This window comes from Gymnoscopelus braueri (assembly GCF_963280865.1).
Source record: "Gymnoscopelus braueri genome assembly, chromosome: 21".
Classification (NCBI taxonomy): domain Eukaryota; kingdom Metazoa; phylum Chordata; class Actinopteri; order Myctophiformes; family Myctophidae; genus Gymnoscopelus; species Gymnoscopelus braueri.
In genome coordinates this window covers 36801656-36823435 of record NC_137623.1, presented here as the reverse complement: position 1 = coordinate 36823435, position 21780 = coordinate 36801656, and the positions used below count along the sequence as shown (strand labels likewise).

General features: G+C 44.6%; 1 protein-coding gene across 2 annotated transcripts in view; it reads left to right on the top strand.

Annotated features, from left to right (window-relative positions):
• Positions 1–18409, top strand: part of ntng1a (netrin g1a) — a 135383-nt gene extending 116974 nt beyond the window's left edge. The window contains exons 6-8 of one of the 2 annotated variants that reach the window (XM_080418262.1): positions 6364–6531; positions 10345–10479; positions 17884–18409. In XM_080418262.1, the coding sequence (XP_080274388.1) occupies positions 6364–6531; positions 10345–10479; positions 17884–18143 (563 nt within the window). In that variant the 3' untranslated portion in view covers positions 18144–18409. The remainder of the gene's footprint in view (positions 1–6363; positions 6532–10344; positions 10480–17883) is intronic. The other variant, XM_080418263.1, reaches the window with a different exon arrangement.
• Positions 18410–21780: the final 3371 nt, after the last annotated feature.

The window sequence follows — 21780 nt, the reverse complement described above, 5'->3', positions numbered from 1 at the left end:
GTTTCGCAGTTTTTCATTTCATTCATCGCTGCCATTCACATATGAGCGCCCACGGCAAACACTGTGAGCCCCTACAGAGCTCGCAGCAATTACATACAAAACTCTCCCCAATGTCCTTGACGGGCTTTGGGATGCATTCACACTTTTCCTCGTTCATGTCAGGCCTGCCCCCATCATATACCTGTTGTTTCCCCTGAGTTGACTGACTTGAGCCATGCTGGACATGTCACATGTCTACCCGGTTGTCTGTGTCCTCCGTCACGTAGTTCACCTCACTCTCCCTTTTAGAGTCTCTTGTTAAGTGCATCCGATGTCCACCAAGCCCAATAATGCACATGAATAACCCCTGGTTTCTCTCAATTGCATGCAGTTCGGCTGAATGTCTCGTCCCTAGGTGTCGCTAACCGAAAAGAAGGTAGGCAACTAAGATTACGCAACAACCACTATCTTTTCAGAGATTCATACACCTCCAACTGTTTGTATGGTTGACATTAAACAACACTGTGGTAGCCAAAGAATACAGGTTTAACAGATCAAAGTCTTTGTTGATGGTTTTTCCGTCCCCGAGCGCCGCACAGTGGCTGCTCACTGCTCCTAATCATTATAGGATGGGTAGAACGCACATTTCACGTATGTGCAAATATACAGTGACAAATAATGAATTACATCCTGACTTCTCTGGTAAATGAGCAAAGAAAAAGGGCATCCTCCGCACAATCCTATCTCTGCTTCCCGATAAAAGGTTTTGGCACCTTGAGTGGGGAATATAAATCTGTTGTTTACTTGACAGCCTCGATCGTGTGTTGCGGTGCGGTGTGCTGCAGTGCCATGCCTTATCCTTTCAACCGTACAATATGCACACTGTTGCACACTGTTGCACACATACACCCACACACCAGGGCGATTGGGTAACACTTGATGATCATATTAGGTGTGGTGCTTCCTGGGGTTCCTCTGTCCCTTCCCTGCTCAGCGGGAAGTAAAGCAGGAGAGGTTCCACGGCGTTTCTATGTAGATTGATGTAAGGCTCGACTCGCTTGAATCCATCGTAAAAAGCCCCAACCACACACGGTGTATACTGTAAGGGGCTTATGGCAGGGCCGGGGCATTTCCCCGCTGTTTCTTAATATCTGACCAGAGGAAGGAATCACAAGAATTGCTGCGTGCTCCCCTTTCAGGATTCCATACTCACGCTCCCATGCTTTGATTTGTCGAAGGCAGGGGGGTGGTGGGTGGGGTGTTAGCTTGCAGTGACGAAGCCCCCCCCTCCCCTCCACTCTCCTACGCAGCGGACTGGACATTTGTCCGTCTGATGAACTGCAGACCTCTGCGTAGGAGAGTGGGCGGCAAAGAGTACACCAGCCAAGGGTTATACACGAGAAGTAGCACTGGTGTGAAGACTGGTTCTTCAATGCTCAGGACACTCGCTATAGATGACATGAAGTGTGATCACCATAGAGGAACATGACATGGACATTGTGCCATGTGCGTAGTAGATCCCGCAGCGTGCAGCCGGCCTCGCTCCTTCTCATCCCTCCTTATTTCCCGGCGACATCTTCCAGCGTTATCATCTGTGGATATTATTTATCAGTGGACGTGAACACATTTTAATCACGCCACTGACCATATAATTAACGGTTGTATTACCATGCTCGGAATTTGTAATTCTCTGACATTCCATTTTTTTTTAAATATCAATATCAACATGTTTTTTTTTTTGTTGCTGTTGTTGTTGTTGTTGCATTGTTTGTTTTGTTTTGTTTTTGATTGTTGTCTAGTAGTGCCTCGGGTTGCGTTGTCCACCGCCCCTTCAGTCCACGTTGCAAACAGCAAGCGAGGTAGGAGAGTCTGGAATTGATACAACCCCCCCCCCCCCCCCTCTCCCCACCTTCCACCTCCATGAACTGAAAATGAAGGGAATTGTTAGGCCCCACTAACACTGACTTGCTTAAATACAGGACCAACCCCGGTGTCTCCCCCCCCCCCCCCCAAACTGGTGTGACTGACCAATGAGCACTCCCAACTCCACTCTGTCAGTGGTTCTCAACCTTTTTTAATTTGAAAGACCCCAAGTTTGATATTCATTAGGTCACAGACCCCTGTTCAGTGGTGGAAAGTAACTAATACATTTAGTTAAGTACTGTTCTTAAGTACAATTTTGAGGTATTCGTACTTTACTTGAGTATTTGCAATTTCCAATACATTTACTTCTACTCCACTACATCTCAGAGTCAAATATTGTACTTTTACTCCATTATTGAGTTTATAGTTACTTTTCAGATATAAATTATGATATTATGAAACATACTTTGACCACTTTAGCCCTATTTTATACATAGGCTATTTGAAAATAGCCGATCTAAGCTCACAACGCGTCGCGATGCGACGCGTTGTGAGCTTGTAGATCGGCTATTTTCAAACATTTTAGTACTTTTACTTTTGGTACGTTAAGTGTATTTTGATGCCAATACTTTTGTACTTTTAATCAAGTAAATTTAGAATTCTGGACTTTTACTTGTAACAGAGTATTTCTATATTGCAGTATTGATACTTTTAGTACTTTTTCCACAACTGCCCCTGTTTGACGCATTTAAAAAATCTATTAATCTCTGGTACCCCAATCTACAAAGTCAAATCCTCAGTGTTAACTTAACTCTGAGAGTGTACATAATGGAACCAAACGGTTCCATTTGTATACACTCTCAGACTTGGTTTCTATATATCAATCATTTAGACGGGGGTCCCCTTGGTACCCTCCCCCCAAGGACCCCTGGGCATCACCCGGACCCCACGTTGAGAGCTGCTGCTGTAGATTGATAGCCTTCAGGGGACCCGGGCACATTTGCAGTTAAATTGCACACAGAATCCACTGCGGTCTGCAGAGATTCTGCAACGTTCCTTTTGGAATTGTAATCTTCTTGCGGTGCAAATAAAGTAGGTGTGTTTGGAACCCGCTAACTATTCTTGAGGAATGTGTTTCGGGGGACTCAAGACTTCTCTATTCCCCAACGCGTGGCATGATTTATGACCTTAACCTATTTCTGGAAAGGAGAGATTATTTGTCTTCTGAGAGTATACGTCTCTGGGAGAGTGAGACATCTTAATGTGGACGAAGCAGCGGCGAGGCTCATGCTTTGAAGAGGCTTTTCTTCTGCTCTGGGCCGAGGCTGTTGGAGAGTTGGACAATACCAGTGGAAGGCCGACGTGCCAAAATGCGTTCGTTTCTCCAGGTAGACTGCTGCTGTGAAAACCTATTCAAAAAGAACATAAGAAACTATACTCAAGAGATTGTGGATAATCATTTTATTGTATATATTCAAGAATCTGCACCCAGTTAAATTGTAAGACACTACACCTCAAGACTCCCCTTGAGTTGAGCGCACCTTCTCCTGACGGACTTGATCCAAGCCCCCAGAGCCATGGTAGAACAGTGAAGCTGCCGTCGCCTGGTGGTCAAATCTGAGATTGCAGGACTTCCGCATTTAAAACGCTACTGCGCGTGCGTCTACCGTTTGAAACCCTGGTGCGCCTGCTCGGTGCTCAAGACTTCCACATTTTGGCACCCAAATTCGGTGCCCAAATGCGGAAGCAGAGCGTTCTTCCGGGTGCTTCAAACACCAGTGAGCAACTGTCATAGAAATGAATAGCTGGGGGTGGGGCAGTCCACCCTCTAGATATATATTATAACTCTATGACTTGATCCGGTAGGAGAGTTGCCTTCAACACCAGCGGTTCGGTTCCCAACCTTTTCTGGATCAGGGGCCCACTTGAAAATCTCAAAAGCGTTCGATATTTTCACTCACCGGCCCACCCATCTGGTCATTCGGCTAGTCCTTAGATGGGCATGTTTATTTTAACGATCGATCAATCGATTGTGTTCCGGCTTGGATCAATGAAACTCACTCGCGTCATGAGTAGATTTAACCATTTATTGCAACAAATGGAATACAGTTAAACTTGATGTTAATGGCTCCGCTCTTAAAGGGGAATACCACCCCTTCTATGTTGCCTAGAACTGGATAATTGATTGAGGTCATGTGATCAGTGACATACGCAGGGTGTACTTTTGGCTCCGCCCCCTCAGCCCTAAGATGTGCCCTAAATTTAGCTAAGCAGCAGGCTAAACCAAATCAGGTAACGCATTGCAAAACCCCCCACAGCAGGTATGCAAGAGCGGGCCCATAGCCATTTAATTAGATTAACTTGAGTCATGCAAACTTGGATGCAGTTTACGTTAGAGCCATGCACAGCACATGAATTTCAATTTAACATTGGGTTTAAACGTTTGAGTAAATCAAGACTCTGAACTATAAGGTGGAGGCTGGGGTGGTGGAGGCCAGCTTTGCCAGCAGCAGCAGCAGTGTGTGGCAGCTAAAGCAGAGATCCAGTGTAGGAGAGAGCCGTGTTTAAACAGACCGCCTTGTTGGGGGAATGAGGTGTGATTGGTGTGTAGAAAAGCGTGGCTTATTGAAAGCAATCACTAGGCAGCTGATTTCAAGTACTTATTATTGACACATTCAAGGTTTTAAAGAAAAAATGCCATGTCATCTTTTTTTCTTCTTTTTACATAACTAATATTAGTATTTGGGGGTCCCCTTGCAATATCCTCGCGGCCCACCAGTGGACCCCGGGTCCACAAGTTGGGAATCGCTGGACTATATACTGTACTACCACTTGCCCTTTCATTTTGAAGGCTTGTCTGGGTGGTTAGTGAGCGAACGCAGGGAGCCGACCTCAATACTAGACCCTCAATAACCGCAATCTTCTCGGACCAAAATCCCCCGTGGAACGGGTTAGTGGGCTGTCTGTGCGCGCTGGCCGCCCGCGAGGCTTGAGGGGCCATAGCCGGGCCCGCTGTGACACACGGTGTCAGCGGTCAGCTGCAGCGAGACAGATTGATCCGCCCGCTATAGCGGTGTCGCTGCCCGCCAGGTGTCACATATGCGTCCACCACCCATCCCTTCCTCCGCGACCCCCCACCAGTGAGTGTCACATGCACATAGTGTGTGACTAGAGAGAGAGAACAAGGCTTCAAAGTCCCCGTTCCCTTCCAGCCACTAGGATTCACACTTCACAGAGTTTAATTTAGCCCGGCGGCAGCGCTATGACGTATATCGTCTCTATATATGCCAGCTGCATTTCACCATCTTACTCTCACTGGCCTTTTTTACGAGGATGCAAAGCAAGGCTTTTAGTTTGCGTGCCTGCGTTGCCTCAAAGCGAGGGGTTGTAGGGGGCTATTGTTCGTAAGACAAAGAATCTTCCGTTTGGCAGTGCTGGGAATGTAGTCCGTCCAGGTTGCGGTGGGATTGGAGAGCAATGATGAAAGCTCCATGACTTCCCCCCTCTCTCTTTCTCTCTCTCTCTCTGTCTCTGTCTCTGTCACTGTCTGTCTCTCACTGTGTCTCCGTCTGTCTGTCTGTCTGTCTCTCTCTCTCTTTCCTGTCTGTCTCTCTGTCTGTCTGTCTCTCTGACTGTCTCTGCCTCTCTTTCTTGTATTAGTCCAAGCTAGATTAACCGTAACGCCCAAGGAACATTATGCATATGGCAGCTTGTAAACAGCCCCCACACACACACACACACACACACACACACACACACACACACACACACACACACACACACACACACACACACACACACACACACACACACACACACACACACACACACACACACACACACACACACACACACACACACACACACACACACACACTCTTCCCTGGATCAACAATTCCCATCTCATGGTTTGACCTGCTTTGTGCTGTGTTGGTCATCACACCGTGCGTGTTGTCTCTGTGACGTGTCTCTCTTGTGGCGTGTGCTTGATGTGGTGTGATCTGTCTGTGTCCTCCTGCTAACGCAGTGCTTCTAATGTTTCGTCTTTTCCTGTGAGGTTTCATTTCCTTAACAATCTGTGTGACGTCACATCTAACTCGGGCTGCATTACAATTCCCCACCCAGAGCGGTCATAATAAAACATGTCTCCATGTTTTCCTACTTAACAACCCGTCAACTCCTCTTCCGCCTAATTCCTCCTCTTTGCTGCTCCTCTTCCTCCATATGGCCCACGACATGGTCCATGTTCCAGCCTCACATCTCCCATTGTCCACCTCGCATGCCCCATGGCGCCTCGCTCCAACCTGTGGCTCTCTAACACTCCCCCCCTGCCGCCGTGGGGTACACAGCGACAATCCCCGTACAACCTACCGCGTCTTCTCTCTCTCTCTCTCTCTCTCTCTCTCTGTCTCTTTCTACCATTCCTGCTCCCTCTCTCTCTCTCTCTCTGTCTCTCTCTCTCTCTCCTCTTCTCTCTCTGCTCTCTCTGCTCTCTCTCTCTATCTCTCTCCTCTTCGCAAGACTGCGAATGCTTCGGCCACTCCAAGCGGTGCAGCTACATCGAGCTGCTAAACAGCGTCATTTGCGTGAGCTGTAAGCACAACACGCGGGGCCAACACTGCCAGCTGTGCAAGCTGGGCTACTACCGCAATGCCTCGGCGGAGCTGGACGCTGAGAATGCGTGCATAGGTCAGTTTCCTCTCCCTCCGCTTCCACTCACCATGCAGCACCACACACACCACCCACTTTTACACACACACACACACACACACACACACACACACACATCCTTCTGTCTTTTCACTCTGCAGCTTTCATCTGTCATCTCCCCACTGTCTGCTGCCGTCATGTCTTTCACTGCTTCTTCACTTCCGTCATCCTACTTTCTTTTTTCCTACTTTTATTTTCACACCAGTCACCCCGGCGTCACTGGCTTGTGTGCGTCAGCGCGCACAAGTGTGTGTGTTTGTGTGTCTGTCTGTGTCTGTGTCTGTGTCTGTGTGTGTGTGTGTGCGTGTGTGCGTGTGTGCGTGTGTGTGTGTGTGTGTGTGTGTGTGCGTGTGTGATGATGCCACCCCCTACCTTTCAGAGATATTGTTTCAGACTCGACTGTAAGGATGCACCGATATGGAAATTCGGCACCGATAACCGATTTTTCAAACACCACAATCAAGCCAATGCCTCCTCCTAATATTTAGTTATTTATGTCCCTTAAATTGTATTAACATTTGTGCCCTCTTAAAAACATATTTTTTTAATGGCATACTTTGTAATGAATGTAGATGAACAGCTTTTATGCCATTACTCTTACAACCAACAATGAAGGTATGCAATAATGGAGCAGATTAATGTTATCTATCGTCTCTGTCGGGTCGAAAACAGTTGCTTTTCAGGATTCAAATTCAAAAACAGCAAAAGTAGCAGCTCTACAAGCTACACGTTATTTGTGCCGTGTTCAGATCTGCTACTTGTGATGCTTTTGTGTGACGCTGTATAGGTTTAAAATATGGAGATAAGAGGTTTTGGCCTGACAACAACGCTATGCAATTTACAGTGCAGAGTACAGTATACTAGTGGTTAAGTTTATATAGAATTATTATTACACTGCCATCTGTGAACAGGTGGCATTCAACAATGCAGAAATCGGTCAACTCCGATATCCCATACGTATATCAGTGCAACACTAATAGACAGTAGTTACTTGTATCTTGTGTTTCCAATTATTTCTATGATCGTATGAATCATTGTAGATACACTCTTGGGCATTATAATATGATGCAGGCCTAAACGATTTGTTTAGATGAGCCTGGTTATAAGTTTGTTTGTTTGTCTGTTTGTTTATTTGTATTGGGGTAACATTCCCTACATCTTTAGATAAATAGAAGAGAGCGACTGATCTGTCGACACAAATAATACATTAATTTGTCACGTTTGCTGTGCTGCTAAGACACACACACACACACACACACACACACACACACACACACACAACAACGCATCAAATGTCGCAGTTCATTAGGCAGTTGTTATGTGGGGCTCTTCGCCGGTCGAGAGGCAGCGTGACGGCCAGGTGCACCGCCGGTGTGTGCCCGGAGGGCGAGTCTTGACAAGCGCCATGAGTCCTGAGCAGAGGTGTCACAGCAAAACTGTCACAGTGCCCCAGTGCGTATGGCACGTACACGCAAGCGGCCTCAGGGGTACCAGCCGAGAACCTTCACAGGGCATTAGAGGCACCGAAGCGTTACGTGGTGGGCACCGCGCTCACCGTCACCCTCCTCGCCCTCCCCTCGCCGACCATCCCCCCCACTCCCCCCCCGTTTGTCACTTGCCGTCACCTCTCCTCTCACAACCCCGACCCCTGGATGTCACTCGGGGTGCAGCCGTGTGTGCGACCTCGGCCGTGGAAGGACGTGACGTGGCGGTCCGACCTGTCAAAGTAGGATCTGCTTTTCACTGCAGAGCGCTCTAGTTGAGCAGCAAGGTCAGTTTAACAGTGGACACTAGCACCTTGGTCTGTTCGTTTACTGACAAGCTATTACTATTATTATTATTATTATCAATATTGTTATTACCTTTTAAGAAGGTTTGCATTCTAGCGGTGGCTAATCACCCTTCGCCGTACCATGTTATTCTTTCATTAGTGTTAACCACTTTCAACCTGGCATATACTACGTATACTATACGGTATAATTACAGGTGAAAATCTTCATTTTTTCATTCAAAAACATAAAACATGTGAGCAAAAATATCAGCGCTAGAAGCTCACAACGTGTCATCATGATATGACGGGGCGGCCATAGCTGAGTGGTTAGTGAGCCCGCCTAGGGAACCAGAGGCCCTGGTTGCCCCAGGTTCGATTCCAGGCTATCCCAGCATATGTGCCGATGATATGAAATTTGTCCCTGAGCAAGACTCTTAACCCCAATTGCTCACAGGTTCTCATTGGAAACAAGACCGCAAGGACTTTCATGAACGACCTGTTAAAAGGAATTATCCTTATCCTTATCCTGACACATTGTAAGCTTAACCCTGTAAGACCCGGATATATTTGTACTTGCAAAAAACATTTTTAAACCTTTCAGATGGTTTTGTAGGAGTATTTTGAAGAGGAAAATATAATGTTTAAAAAAAAAAAACGTTTTGGTAAGTTTTTATGCAAATGTTGACATAGCAACGTTGGGTCTATCAGATAGCAAAATGTCCTATAGGCCATTTTTATGGATAACATGGCAAATGTGTAATTACTTCACTAAAACAACTTAATGATTCATTTATATGGTTTATTATTTGGCCTCAGATCAATTATGAATAATATTTGGCCTCAGAACAGTATACATTATGAATAATAACACCAATAAGCCATATTTTTAAATCATCAATCTTGTATTTTTTTCAACCAAGAGGGCCCAACGTTGACCAAAAGCAACAAGTATGAATCATGCTCTAATTTAAGTTTGGGACATATATTTCACAATAATAACATATGTACATGTTCTAGACATTGTAATGTTCACCAAAACAAATATTACAGGCATATTACTTACGTTTTTGTGAGGAATATCTTCCAGAGAAAAAAGAGATGCTGTTCCAACAGAGATGTTTCAAGTTGTGATGATTCCAGCTCTGTGGGGGGTATTAATATGCAAATATCCTGGCCAATGGCATTGTAAGACTAAACAATAGGACCCAATGAGGATTTAGAGGTGAAAAAATAACAGAAAAAAAAGTATTTAAACATCTTTCTTTATAAAATATAATTGTTGCCAAAAAGCATCACTGGGTCTTAGAGGGCTATTGGCTATTTTAGCTCATTTTAAAAAATGGGGTTTATGTGGTTAGAGCAGGGTTAAGTATTTAGCATTGTGTAGCGAAACTGGAAGTTGAATGTGAGCAAAACTGTGAGTTGAATTGTGAACAAAAACAAAGAAAAGAACGTATTTGAACAATGCCCATTTCAATGCATGGTACCATAGTCATCATGTTTAAAGACATCATCTGGGACACAAACACATCAGCCTTTGTCTTTGTCTCATGTGGCCATTCTTGTCAACAGCCCTTCCTCTCCTTCCTGTCTCTTCTCTCCATGATTTCCTCTGTACTCCCCAGTCTCTACCAAGAGAATCAAAGCATGTGTCTTACTCTTGTCCATATACACGCTACTGATAAGGCTTCGCAATATTTGCTCATTGCACGAAATGTACTCGAGATAGTGCCTTCAAATGAATTCAACATGGATTATTCATGTGATACTGAGGAAGTAATCACACACTGTCAATTTCACTCTTTCTGCATTCTGTCTCCATTACCTTTGAAATGGTAGCATTTCCTGCTTTGAGAGTCTTTGCTGCAGGATGTAGCTGCTTCACAACAATGGTGCTTATGGTTGAGCTTGAGGACTGTATGCTGTGCTCTGAAGTTCCTACAGTCCGAGTGTGCCAACAAGTCGAAAAATACCACCTTGTCTCCAGCATGTGTGTGTGTGTGTGTGTCTTGTTTTTTCAGACTGTAATTGTAATCCCTTTGGCTCAGCCAGTGATCGCTGTAATGCCACAGGATATTGTAAATGTAAGGAGGGCACTGCAGGGCCTAAGTGTCAGGACTGTCTACCCGGCTATTTGTGGGACAATGGCTGTAAATGTAAGTAGAACCGAAACACCCTCCCCCTCGCAGCTCCGGACCCCTCCACTGCTTCCTATCTCTCTGTTCCCCCTGCCTCCTGCTACCACTCTCTGTCTACCACTCTCTGTCTACCCCGTCTGTCTGTCTGTCTGTCTGTCTGTCTGTCTCTCTCTCTCACCTCTCTGTCTCTGTGTCTATATCCGTCTCTGTCTCGCTGTCTCTCTCCCTCTCTGTCTATCTCCCTCTCTGTCTCTCTCTGTCCATCTCCCTCTCTGTCTCTGTCTCTCTGTCAATCTCCCTCTCTGTCTCTGTATTTCTGTCCATCTCCCTCTCTGTCTCTGTCTCTCTGTCTATCTCCCTATCTGTCTCTGTCTCTCTGTCTATCTCCCTCTCTGTCTCTCTCTGTCCATCTCCCTCTCTGTCTGTCTCTCTGTCTATCTCCCTCTCTTTTATTCTGTCTCTCTGTGTCTCTCCCTCTCTGTCTCCGTTTCTCTCTGTCTCTCTCTCCCCGTGTCTCGCAATGCTGTCTCAAACCATCTTTGAACCCCAACGCTCATGAGCCGCATGTGTTGTTCTTGAACCGCCCGACAAACCGCCGGCAATGCAGACGCCGGCCGTGACATCGACTAACCCAAGATGAGCTGTTTGTTTCGCTAACCGTGCCTGCACCCATAATAACTCCTAACATGACACAACGGTTTCAATGTCAACTGTTGCAGCGTCTGTTGGGCCTGCAGCACTCAGACAGTGAGCGATGGCGCGGCAGCATGCCCGGGCCGCTATAGCGATTTCAGACACGGATCAAAGATGCGACAGCTGAGTAAAATATTGACTGCTTGATGTCAGGGGGCGGCCTGTCTGAGTGGGGCTCTCGTCCCTGGGCCACAGCCTGCTTTGTTTTGATATCCCCATGCAAGGATTTAGACTTCTATCGTGGTGCCCAAATGTTTTCTCAGTGCCAGCACCCCACCCCACCCCAGTGACAAACAAATCCCCACGAATAAAATGATAAAGCTGATTGAAAATGAATTAATCACTTTCAATCGGGGATATATATATATATATATATATATATATATATATATATATACACAATAGCAGATCTACAAGATCTTGTAGCGCTTGTAAATCTTGAGTTTGTAGATGGGCTAGTATCACTATTCATCATATTATGACAAAGCATGTAGGGCTTACCACTTCAACTATACTTAAACTATATTTAGAAAACTAGTTGACCGGGGTCTGCTCTGAGCTTGGTCCACTACACTCTTCGCTGAAAAGAGCCGATTTGCAATCTCACAAACGTGTCACAAGTAACTTTCGGTGAATCTTTCCCCCAGAATTGAGATGCAAGGTTTCAAGTAGATAAGTGGTTAATGGCTGAAAATTAATTTAGATAGATCTGCTGATTCACACTGCGTCTGCCTTCAAGTGCTCAATTCCAAAAGAGGGAACTAGAACTGCAAATTGATTCCATCGATTCTGCCTTCGGTCGCCGTTCAGCTGCGACTGGCAAAGAAAGTCAGGCGGGTGCTCGTTGAAATGCACCATTAAAAAGAGGAACAATACCATACTGTACAGATTCATTGTTGTTGCCTCTGACACAGATGGATGCTCATTAAAATGTGGTGTTGTGGAGGATGAATATTATGCAGCGAGGATCAGCACTGTCATTCCAAACAGCTGTTCCTACCACGCGTGGCGCACGCGCACCGCCAGCCCACACACACACACACAGCCAAAGGCAGGCGGAGAGGCCGAGGTCATTCTGCCTTGCAGCACACGCCTGCTTATCGTCACTGCTTATCCTTGCATGTCCAAAACCGCGACTTTTCAGGAAATGGAGAAAAAAAAGGAACCACATGCGTTTCAATGGATCCATTGCAGTTTTTATTTAGTCACAAGCTTTGCCTTGGTTAACTTAACCTCTTTCACTATCACTATGAAAATGTTTCTAAATTAAACGAACATATCTACAAGCTCTCCAGCGCGTCGCTTCACGTTTTGAGATTGTAGATCAACCCTAACCCTAACACTGACAGTCTCCAATACCAGGATGTGATTAAGAAAAACAAAAAAGGCACGCTTGGAATTCTTTACTTTCTCAAAAACGCAACGTGCGCAGGACTTACTGTAAATTCAAACTTTACGCAGTGATTTCATTTAAGTAATGAAGGCACTATCACTTACTGTAAAGCAACCCCGTTTAATGTACTTACTGTAAGTGTAATCGATTTCCACAACGAAGACAGGGCCCCCTGCAGCCAAAATTAATGAATGTCCACGGATTGTATCCTTAAAAGTACAATTATTATGTATAGGCATTTAGCAGATGCTCTTATCCAGAGTGACTTATAAGAGTTAGATGTCTGTCATTAACTAGTCAACACATGGCAGAGTAGACAAATAAGTAGAGTGCAAAGAAAGCAATGTAGTGCTTCACAGAAACTAGGAATTTGGACACTTGTGGTCAGGCAAAACAAAGATGAATAACAAAACACAACATAATATATCCGCATAGTATTGCTACCACCTATTAAAAGGTGGCAAGAGTGGATACAAGGAGAGTGGAGTGCTAGGGGGGGAGGTGGAGTCTTAAGGTCCTTACACACCGGGCGATTTTTTCATGCGAATAATATGTTTTTTTTTAAAACCTTATGAAGTCAATGCAAGCGTACATGGAGCGAAAAAGCAAAGCGAAAAAGCGTCTTTTAATTATTCGGAACGAGTCCGAATTTTGCGTATATTCGCATATTCGCCGGTGTGTAACCGCCTTTAAGAGGGCGAGTGAGTCTGCATTTCTTTTGGAGCCAGGAGGAAGAAGAGTTCAGGATTGGTCGGTGAGTTGGCCAGGATGTTTTAGAGCAGTGGTTCTCAACCTTTTCAGGCCGCGACCCCCCAAAATAATCCTATTTGAACTGGGGACCCCCCCCCACCCTGATAAGCACTTGACTTGTAGGAGTTGAGGCATTACATTTAGTTTGACTCGGTTCCACAGATAAATATTGTGAAAATAGCAGATCTACAAGCTCACATCGCCTCGCAAAGTGAGCTTATAGGTCGGCTATTTTCACGTTTGCCTCTTTCTTATATTATTTGACAATTTGGCCAGTTTTTGACCAGTTTTTATAGTATTGTTTGTTGATTACTTTTGATGCAGTGTTTTTCTTTGGTATAAAAAAGGTCTTAAAAGTCCTTAAATTGTCACTTCACTGTCATCTGGGAAACCCCCCCTAAATCATGTGTTGAGAACCACTGTTTTAGAGAAGGGTCAAACAGATTCCCTGTGTTAGCTGATCTACGTGGGTGTAGGGTTGGATCTTCTCCTGAAGGTACGGGGGTTGCCTTGTAATCCATCACCAGTGTTTTACACTTTGAACTGCTTTTTCTGGGTGCTGACATTAACTGGACGCCAGGGAGGGGAACGCAAGTGGGAGGAGAGGTGAACATTTTGGGAGATTGTTTCATGAATCAGGGATCTTATAAACCTGATGCTACTGTATAGATCTTCTGTGTGGCGCCTTGATGTCCACAAAGGTGTTTGTATGGACGAGACACAATCTGCATTCAGTCAAAGCGTGCAATTAAAACACAAATCTCTCAGCAAACATATCACAGCCTCTGTGAGGCACACCTGGTTCATCGGTACCCCCTCTGCAAATATTATCCCTCATATTAAAAGCAAACACAATGAATCTCATCGTTCACATGCACTGTGCTGAATGTGTTTACCGGTGGATCAACAGCAAAAAATGGTGCGGACGATGTGAGTGCAGAGTTCTGAGCACAATCCATCATATTCCAACTTGCCAAGTTGCCTTTTCTTGCATTAAGCAGTATTCTGTGCCAAAGGTTTAGGAATTGGCACAGCATTTCCAGTACCGATCATTATTATATCATTCATGTATAATTACAGTTTTAATGTAATCAATTTAATTGATTCTAGGCATGTTCTTATAGGTGAATTCAACTCCCCCAAACAATATATATACATAAAAAAAGAAGAAAATTGCCGATCTACAAACAAGAGGGGTAGGGTGGAGGAGGCGCAACATCCAACAGTGTTGGCTCCTCTCTGTTACGTGAGCCTGTGGGGTACAGAAGTGCCAAACCACAACAATGTGTTAGGAGGCTTACTTGGCACAATTAAAAGACAAGAAAAAGGGGTAAATACAAAGCTACTCTACATGTGTTGGCTACATTTGTTGGCTACTCTACAAATTATGTGTCCATTTTTACTCTCCCAGACTGAGGATTTTTGCTTATTTTTTTTTTTTCCAATACCATATGGGGAGAAAAAGTTGCCAACCTACAGAGTGGACATTTTCTGGACACCCTTTTGCACTCAATTCAAAATGTTGCACATCAAAATTCACCTCCATTTATTTCTCAGAGCTCTCCGTTTCTGTGGGTGTCAGGCCAAAATGTAATTTCTGTTGGGGCTAAGTACTGTATGACCAGCGCACCAGGGGATCTTGGAAGGTCAGAAATGCAGTGACAACCACTTTCCATCCATCTTTCTTTGTCCTCGACTGAACCACACAAATGCTACAGTACCTGATCCAGGATTATGGCAAATTGTACAGTATCATGCAAGGAAAACTATATGCATACAGTTTTAATGCCCTTAGACACAGTTGAAACACTGCTTGTATATACAATAAAACCACTATACGGCATGATGGACACCTTTTCATGTCAAAGGACCCCCCCCATATTGTTAAAATGTTTAAAAAATATTCAGAAGTTATCAAATGCGTTTAAAATTATTTAAAATAGATCTACAAGCTCACAGCTCGTCGCATCGCGGCGCGTTGTGAGCTTGTAGATCGGCTTTTTTATTGTATTTTTTATTTACGATGCACAATATGGTTAAAGTGGTTAAACTTTTGCCCCAGACCCCACTTTGAGAACTTTTGAGAAGCTGGTCTAATGGACAATGTCTTGTCCATCACTCTGAGGCCTCGTGAGGCCGTGGGCAGAGGCGGCATTACTTTTTAATGAACCCACTTGATTGGTTCCCATGTCATCTCAGAGGATGCCCATACTGTTTTACCCTGTTCACTCGTTGCATTGCTGCAGTAAGAGGCAAACAACAACAACAACAACAACAACAACAAGCGTACAAAGTCAAGCAAGGTCTTTCCTAAGCCAAGAATCCATGTATTTGTTCTCAGGTGGTTACATCATTGTCTGACTTTATTCAGTTTGTAACACACAGCAGCATTCGAGCAGATCTAGTTGTGAACAGTGATCGAGGAGCTGTGTCAGTGAATGGCGGGCCGGCGGTGGCCTCCTTGTCGCTAACAAACAAACAGACACCAAACGGGATTCAGGAAGTCGGTCGTCTCTTAGCAAGTTTCCCATCAAAGCCGCATTTGGCGATTCCTTTGAGGCAGCATTATCTCCAATATGTTATTATTAGGAGAGAGGACTGATATTGGTTGATGTAATGCTCGTGTCTAATAGAGTTCAGATTGCTCAGCGCGTTTGTTCTCCACTCTCATAAAGGACAGAAACGGCCGTCTGCATGGCCACTGTGTTTATTTGTCTCTGTCGGTTTATTAGTTTGTGCGACGCTGCTGTGTTTGCCTCCAGCTTGCTTGACAGCTTGCATCCCGTGGGAACAGGCTGGCCTCGCTATTCCATCATCTAAAAGGCGGGCTAATGGACTGTCAATTTTCGAAGTTGTGGGCTCCACATACAGTGTATACCCACACTTTTCATCTTTTGTATTATATTTAGGTTCTACCTAAATGCATTTATCAAGTCACTATATACAGTAGAGTATACTGTAGTGACTTGATAGATGCAGACCTGAGAGGGAGAATAATTGTTGGGAACGTCAATGTATTTGTAAAAAAGAAAACGTGTAACTATTAACATAATTAACACATTAACAATCAATTCATAATTACCAGAAGACTGCTGATTAACCCGACTAACCAGACTAACCTGAACGTATCTTAATGCATGTACACTGGGGTTTTGTTGTTTAAACAGTAACTGGTATTGTCTTAATCCTAATCATGTTGTAACGCTGCGTTCACACGGGCAGATACAAAGATACAGTCTACTATTCATTTTCAATGGAAGCCATGAAGATACAAAGCAACATCCAACGTTTGTAGCTGCTACAAAAGATACAAAGATACAGATTAAAGTTGAGCTGGGTTCAACTTTGTAGCTCAAATGACGCAGCGCTTGATGACGTCAACGACCGCGTTGAGCAACACAGATACAAAGCGACACAGCAACAAATATGCCGTGTATTTTTGTATCTTCGTACCTGCCCGTGTGAACGCAGCATAAGCGTCATGTATAGACGAATCCACAGAGCACAATCCCCTAGCACAATCACAACCGCGGTGTCAGAATGCACACCGCAGCAGTAGGGGTGTGCCGATTAATTTGCCGACACTAATTTCACGAAACGATACGATACAATATTGGGCTCACAACTTCGATACGATTTCGATACGATACGATACGATACGCACTTTTTTATTATGAAAATATATGGGGGAGGAAAAAAAGCAAATGCAAACAAATATATATATATTTTTTTTTTTTCAAAACAATATTTTTTTTCCCCAAAACGATACATATCGTCACGAAAACGTATCACGATATATCGCGGGACGATATATCGGCACACCCCTACGCAGCAGGAGTATGACACCGTAGCGCTCTGTGGATTTGTCTATAATACCTAGAATATACAGTACCTAGTCTTACACATACCTAGTGTGTAAGATATACAGCCTGAAAACCATTTCACTCACACAGGGCTGCAACCCAAATTTATCCTTATAGTTGCATGCAGGACTTGCGCACGGAAGATAACAGATCTACAAGCTCACAACGCGTCACATCACGACGCATCGCTGAGCTTGTATAAAGTTCTGCTATGTTCTGCTACTTCCGCGCAACCAAGTATAAAACAGGAAGTATTGTGCAGTGAGATGTTGAGACACCTGAAGCCTGGTTTATGCTCTGTCGCAAAGACGGTGTCACTATCGTGCAGCAAAGTATCAATCAGGCTTGAGTTGGTCTCGCGAGCCAGACTGTTGCCTGCCACAATTTTCAAACGCTTCCATCATACAGTCTGGAGCACGGAAGCGCCGAAAATGATCCAGGGGTAAAGCAAGCGGATGTCCCGCCTCCCCCCGCTTCCGTCTCGTCTTTGCCGTCGCGTAGAATCAATTTGAATGTATATGAAAATATATATTTTAAATATAATATTTTGAACTAACAGATGACGACTTCCTTTCTCTGCTTTCGGGAGGTGTAGTTCCAGACTATATAGCATTTGGAGATTGTGGAACAGTAGTCATGGCCACGCGAGACTGGTCTTGAAGTTGAATGCATGACGGTTGTGACTCTCTCCATTTCTCTCTCTCTCTCTCTCTCCACGCGCAGCCCGGGTGTGCGACGACGAGCTCCTGCGCTGCCAGAACGGCGGCGAGTGCGTCAACAACGTGCGCTGCCAGTGCGCCCCGGACTTCACCGGCCTGCTGTGCGAGAAGCCCCGCTGTGAGACGGAGCTGGGCGGCTGCGGCAGCGCCCGGTCAGGCGCTCATCAGCCGCGGCCCTGGCCGCCGTCCTGTCCCGTCCGACCACTACTGCTGCTGCTGCTGCTGCTGCTAAGCGCCGCGTTGCTGAGCGAGACCGCACACTGAGGGACACCCCACCCAAACAACCCCGCCCTGCCCCCACCCACCAGGACTGGGCGCACACACAACGATGACCTGGCTGGAGGTGTAGAGCTCCACCCTTCCCCCCCTGTCCCCCCCCCCCCCCCGCACCCACACATCCTACCCACGCCCCCCAGGAAGAAAAAAAAAGACTATTAAAGATTTGAGCAACCTCAAGCTTTTCTGGACCGTTTGAAAGCTTTTCCGCCGGACTCAAAGGGGACACGTGCGCACACACACGCACACGCACACACACATGCACACACACACACAGACACACACACACATACATAGAGTACATACAGTACAGTACATACGAACACACACGCACAGGCGCGCACACACACACACACACACACACACACACACACACACACACACACACGCACACACGCTGACAATAACGGAATGTGCCAGATGATTGAGGGCAAACATATTTTCCATTTGATTTCAAAGAAGAATATATAAAAAATTATTATATAAAAAAAAAGAAGAGGAATTGTGAAAAAGATTAAACAGATATTTAATTAAAAAGAACAAAGAGTTTAACTGAACATTTTTTTGCTTTGTGAGAGTCAATGAGCAGCAGAGAACAGTGGAGCCCCCTCCTCAGGTACTCTAGAGACCCTCCATGTGTGAGGAAGGGGAGGAAGGACTGGGGACCACACACACACACTCTCTCTCATTGGACCGCAACCAACGGCTGTGACCCGACCGGCAACGAGGTCGTACGCGCAGGCCGCCGGAGGTCGCCCGGCCCGCACTCCTGGGGGTGGGTTAAGCCCCCCCCCCCTCCCCACATCCATATTCCGGGAGGAATATTCACCAAAAAATGGCAGATCGACAAGCTTGTGAACTTGTAGATCAGCTATTTTTTTTGTGGTGAAATATGGTGTAGACGCAAAAGACCGGTCCAAGTACAGAGCCAACTCAGGTCCAGTTTACTAAAGTCTATAAGAGGGTTTAAGTGAATGTTGGCGCCGGACCGCTTCTGGGGCTGAATTGATGCCAATGAATGAAGAAAAACTAATTAAAACAACAACAAAAAAAACTATCGCCGCTGACAGGCAGACTGGCCTTTGAAACATACACTTCAATGGAAAAAAAGAAATAATAATAATCAAAGAAAGAAAGGAGGAGGAGGAGAAGTGTGGAAAATCAAGTGCAAGCATTCTTTGCTGTCAGTGCATTGTGGATATAGGGAAATCCATACGGACTGCCACTTTGTGAAACCCCCCCACCACTACCCCCCCACCAAACAACCCACTCACACCCCCACACCATTCCCATTCCCATTCTCTCTCTCTCTCTCTCTCTCTCTCTGTCTCTCTTTCTCGCTCAGTTATCACCCCCCCGCCCTACCCCCCCACCCCACGCCCCCGACACCAACCTGTGCTTTTTGTGAACGTTACTCTGTAAACCCTTGTTGGTTGGGAAAAGATTTTTTCGTCCGATGTCAGTAACGCACACGTGTAACAAGATGTCCCCCCAACCCTTCCCCCCCCCGCCCCGCCCTCCCCTCAACAAAAATAATGACTCCAATAAAAAGCTGTCAAATAGAGCTGCACCGCACTCCCAGAGATCATGGTCAAGAGAGAATAGTGTTCAACTGAGCAAGATCAGAAATGTGTTAGAAACTCATGAGTGAACTCATCAAAAGATAAAATAAAGAGATGTAGTCCTTTTTGTATCATTGCCGAACTGTGATTAGTAAAAAAGGCAGCCTTTCATGTATCTAACCAAGGTAACATCTAAGTGCAGAAGAAATGGTTTCATTTGGTTGCTTTCTTACCATTTATTTCACTTTTCTTTCTCCTCTTCTTCAGTTGATTTCCTAATACGGTACTTTTTTTTTGGTTGTGCAGTTGATTTTCCTTTTTATTGGCAACGTGCTGGCATCAAAGAATATCAGTTTACATAATACAAGTATACAAGTGTAATACAAAAAAAAAATCCCACCAAAGGACATTATAAATGTTTTCTTGTCGCTTTATCACTGAAGAATTTAAGTGAATAAAAGTAAAAAACTAAACAAAAAAAAACCTTTGTGTTGATAATTTGTCGATTACAAATGTATAACGTTGTTGTCGGGCAGAAACCTCTTATCTCCATATTTTGTGTTTTTTTTTTCTCGTAAATTAACGCCCTACTTGATCACACTGCAGCGTCACACAAATGCATGAAAAGCAGCAGATCTACAAGCTCGAAACGTGAGCTTGTAGATCTTCTGCTTTTGCCGTTTTTGAATTTGGATCCTGAGAAGTTACAGTTTTGGACATTATGAGGTTTCCGCCCGACAGAGACCAAGATAAATCATTTGATTGCACATGTCCTTTAGCCTCGTACAATACAGTAAGCTGTTTATTTTTCAACACTTTCTATGAAGTGCATTATAATGTACATTATAGGCTACAAACAGTCTCACGCTAAATGGACCCACTGTGATTTATTTTGTCTTAAGTGCTAATGAAAGTCATTCATAATTGATCGTCATTACTTATTTATAAATATTTAAACACTGTGGCTGCCAAGCGTTTAGATCTTTGCCTCCAGTGTGAGGCATAATATCCCCTAGCTGCCCTATACAGTCAAATCTGGAGTGTTTTGAGCCATTTTTACCACTTTGAACCCCTATACTTGGTTGACCGGAGTCCCTTAGGACTCTGTACTAGTGCATCGTGAGGTTGTAAGAGCTGCTATTTCCCTGCGAAAGTTGGAACACAGGTTATTATTTTTTTCCTGAATAGGTTTTGGATATATATATATATATCGTTGCCGTCGGGCAGAACCCTCTTTATCTCGTCACACAAAAGTAGCAGATCTACAAGCTCGAAACGCGGCGCGAAGCGACGCGTTTCGAGCTTGTAGATCTGCTACTTTTGTTATTTTTTAATTTGAACCTGAAAAGTATTTTTTTTTTGACATATGAGGTTTCCACCCGACAAAGACGATACAGTATATTGTATAGAAAGGCGGTAAAGAAATCTATGTTTCAGCTTTAGTGATATTTCCGGGGCTGTTTATCTTGAATTCAATCTGCTAAAGGTTTGTTTGGAATGCATTGTGTCGGAGGCACTGAATTAAATATTTACGACTATCGATGTCTTGCAACAGAGGCTGTGTTCAAAGTTTATATAGTGGGTCTTGTCAGACACGAGACAGTTTGTCCATAACGTTGAAAATATTTTCCGTTCAGTCTGTTCAGCTGAAAGGACTGACTCCTGTTTTCCAGAGGTTCGGGTTGAAGAAAGCAAAAATAACGTCACAGCATTCTTTACCATCCGCTAGTCTCTGAAAAGCTTTATTTTACTTTCAATATCATGAATTGTGTTGGCTGTACAGCCTCCCGAGCTCCCAAGGACATGTTGAATGCTAAAGCTTCTTGTTTACTGAAAGTGGTGAAAGTGGTGAAAGTGGTGGAAGTGGCAATCATTTTCGTTATATGAAAAAGTCTTTTTTTCTTCTTTTTCTTTTTGACACCAACACTATTTGAGCTTTAACACCGGAGGATGTTTTAAAAAACATCGATTGTCTTACCACAGTCAAATCCTCGGTGTGAATTTATTTCTGTTAACCGCTTTCTGTAAGCCCTATTTCATACTTGTCATGTAGCGAAAATAGC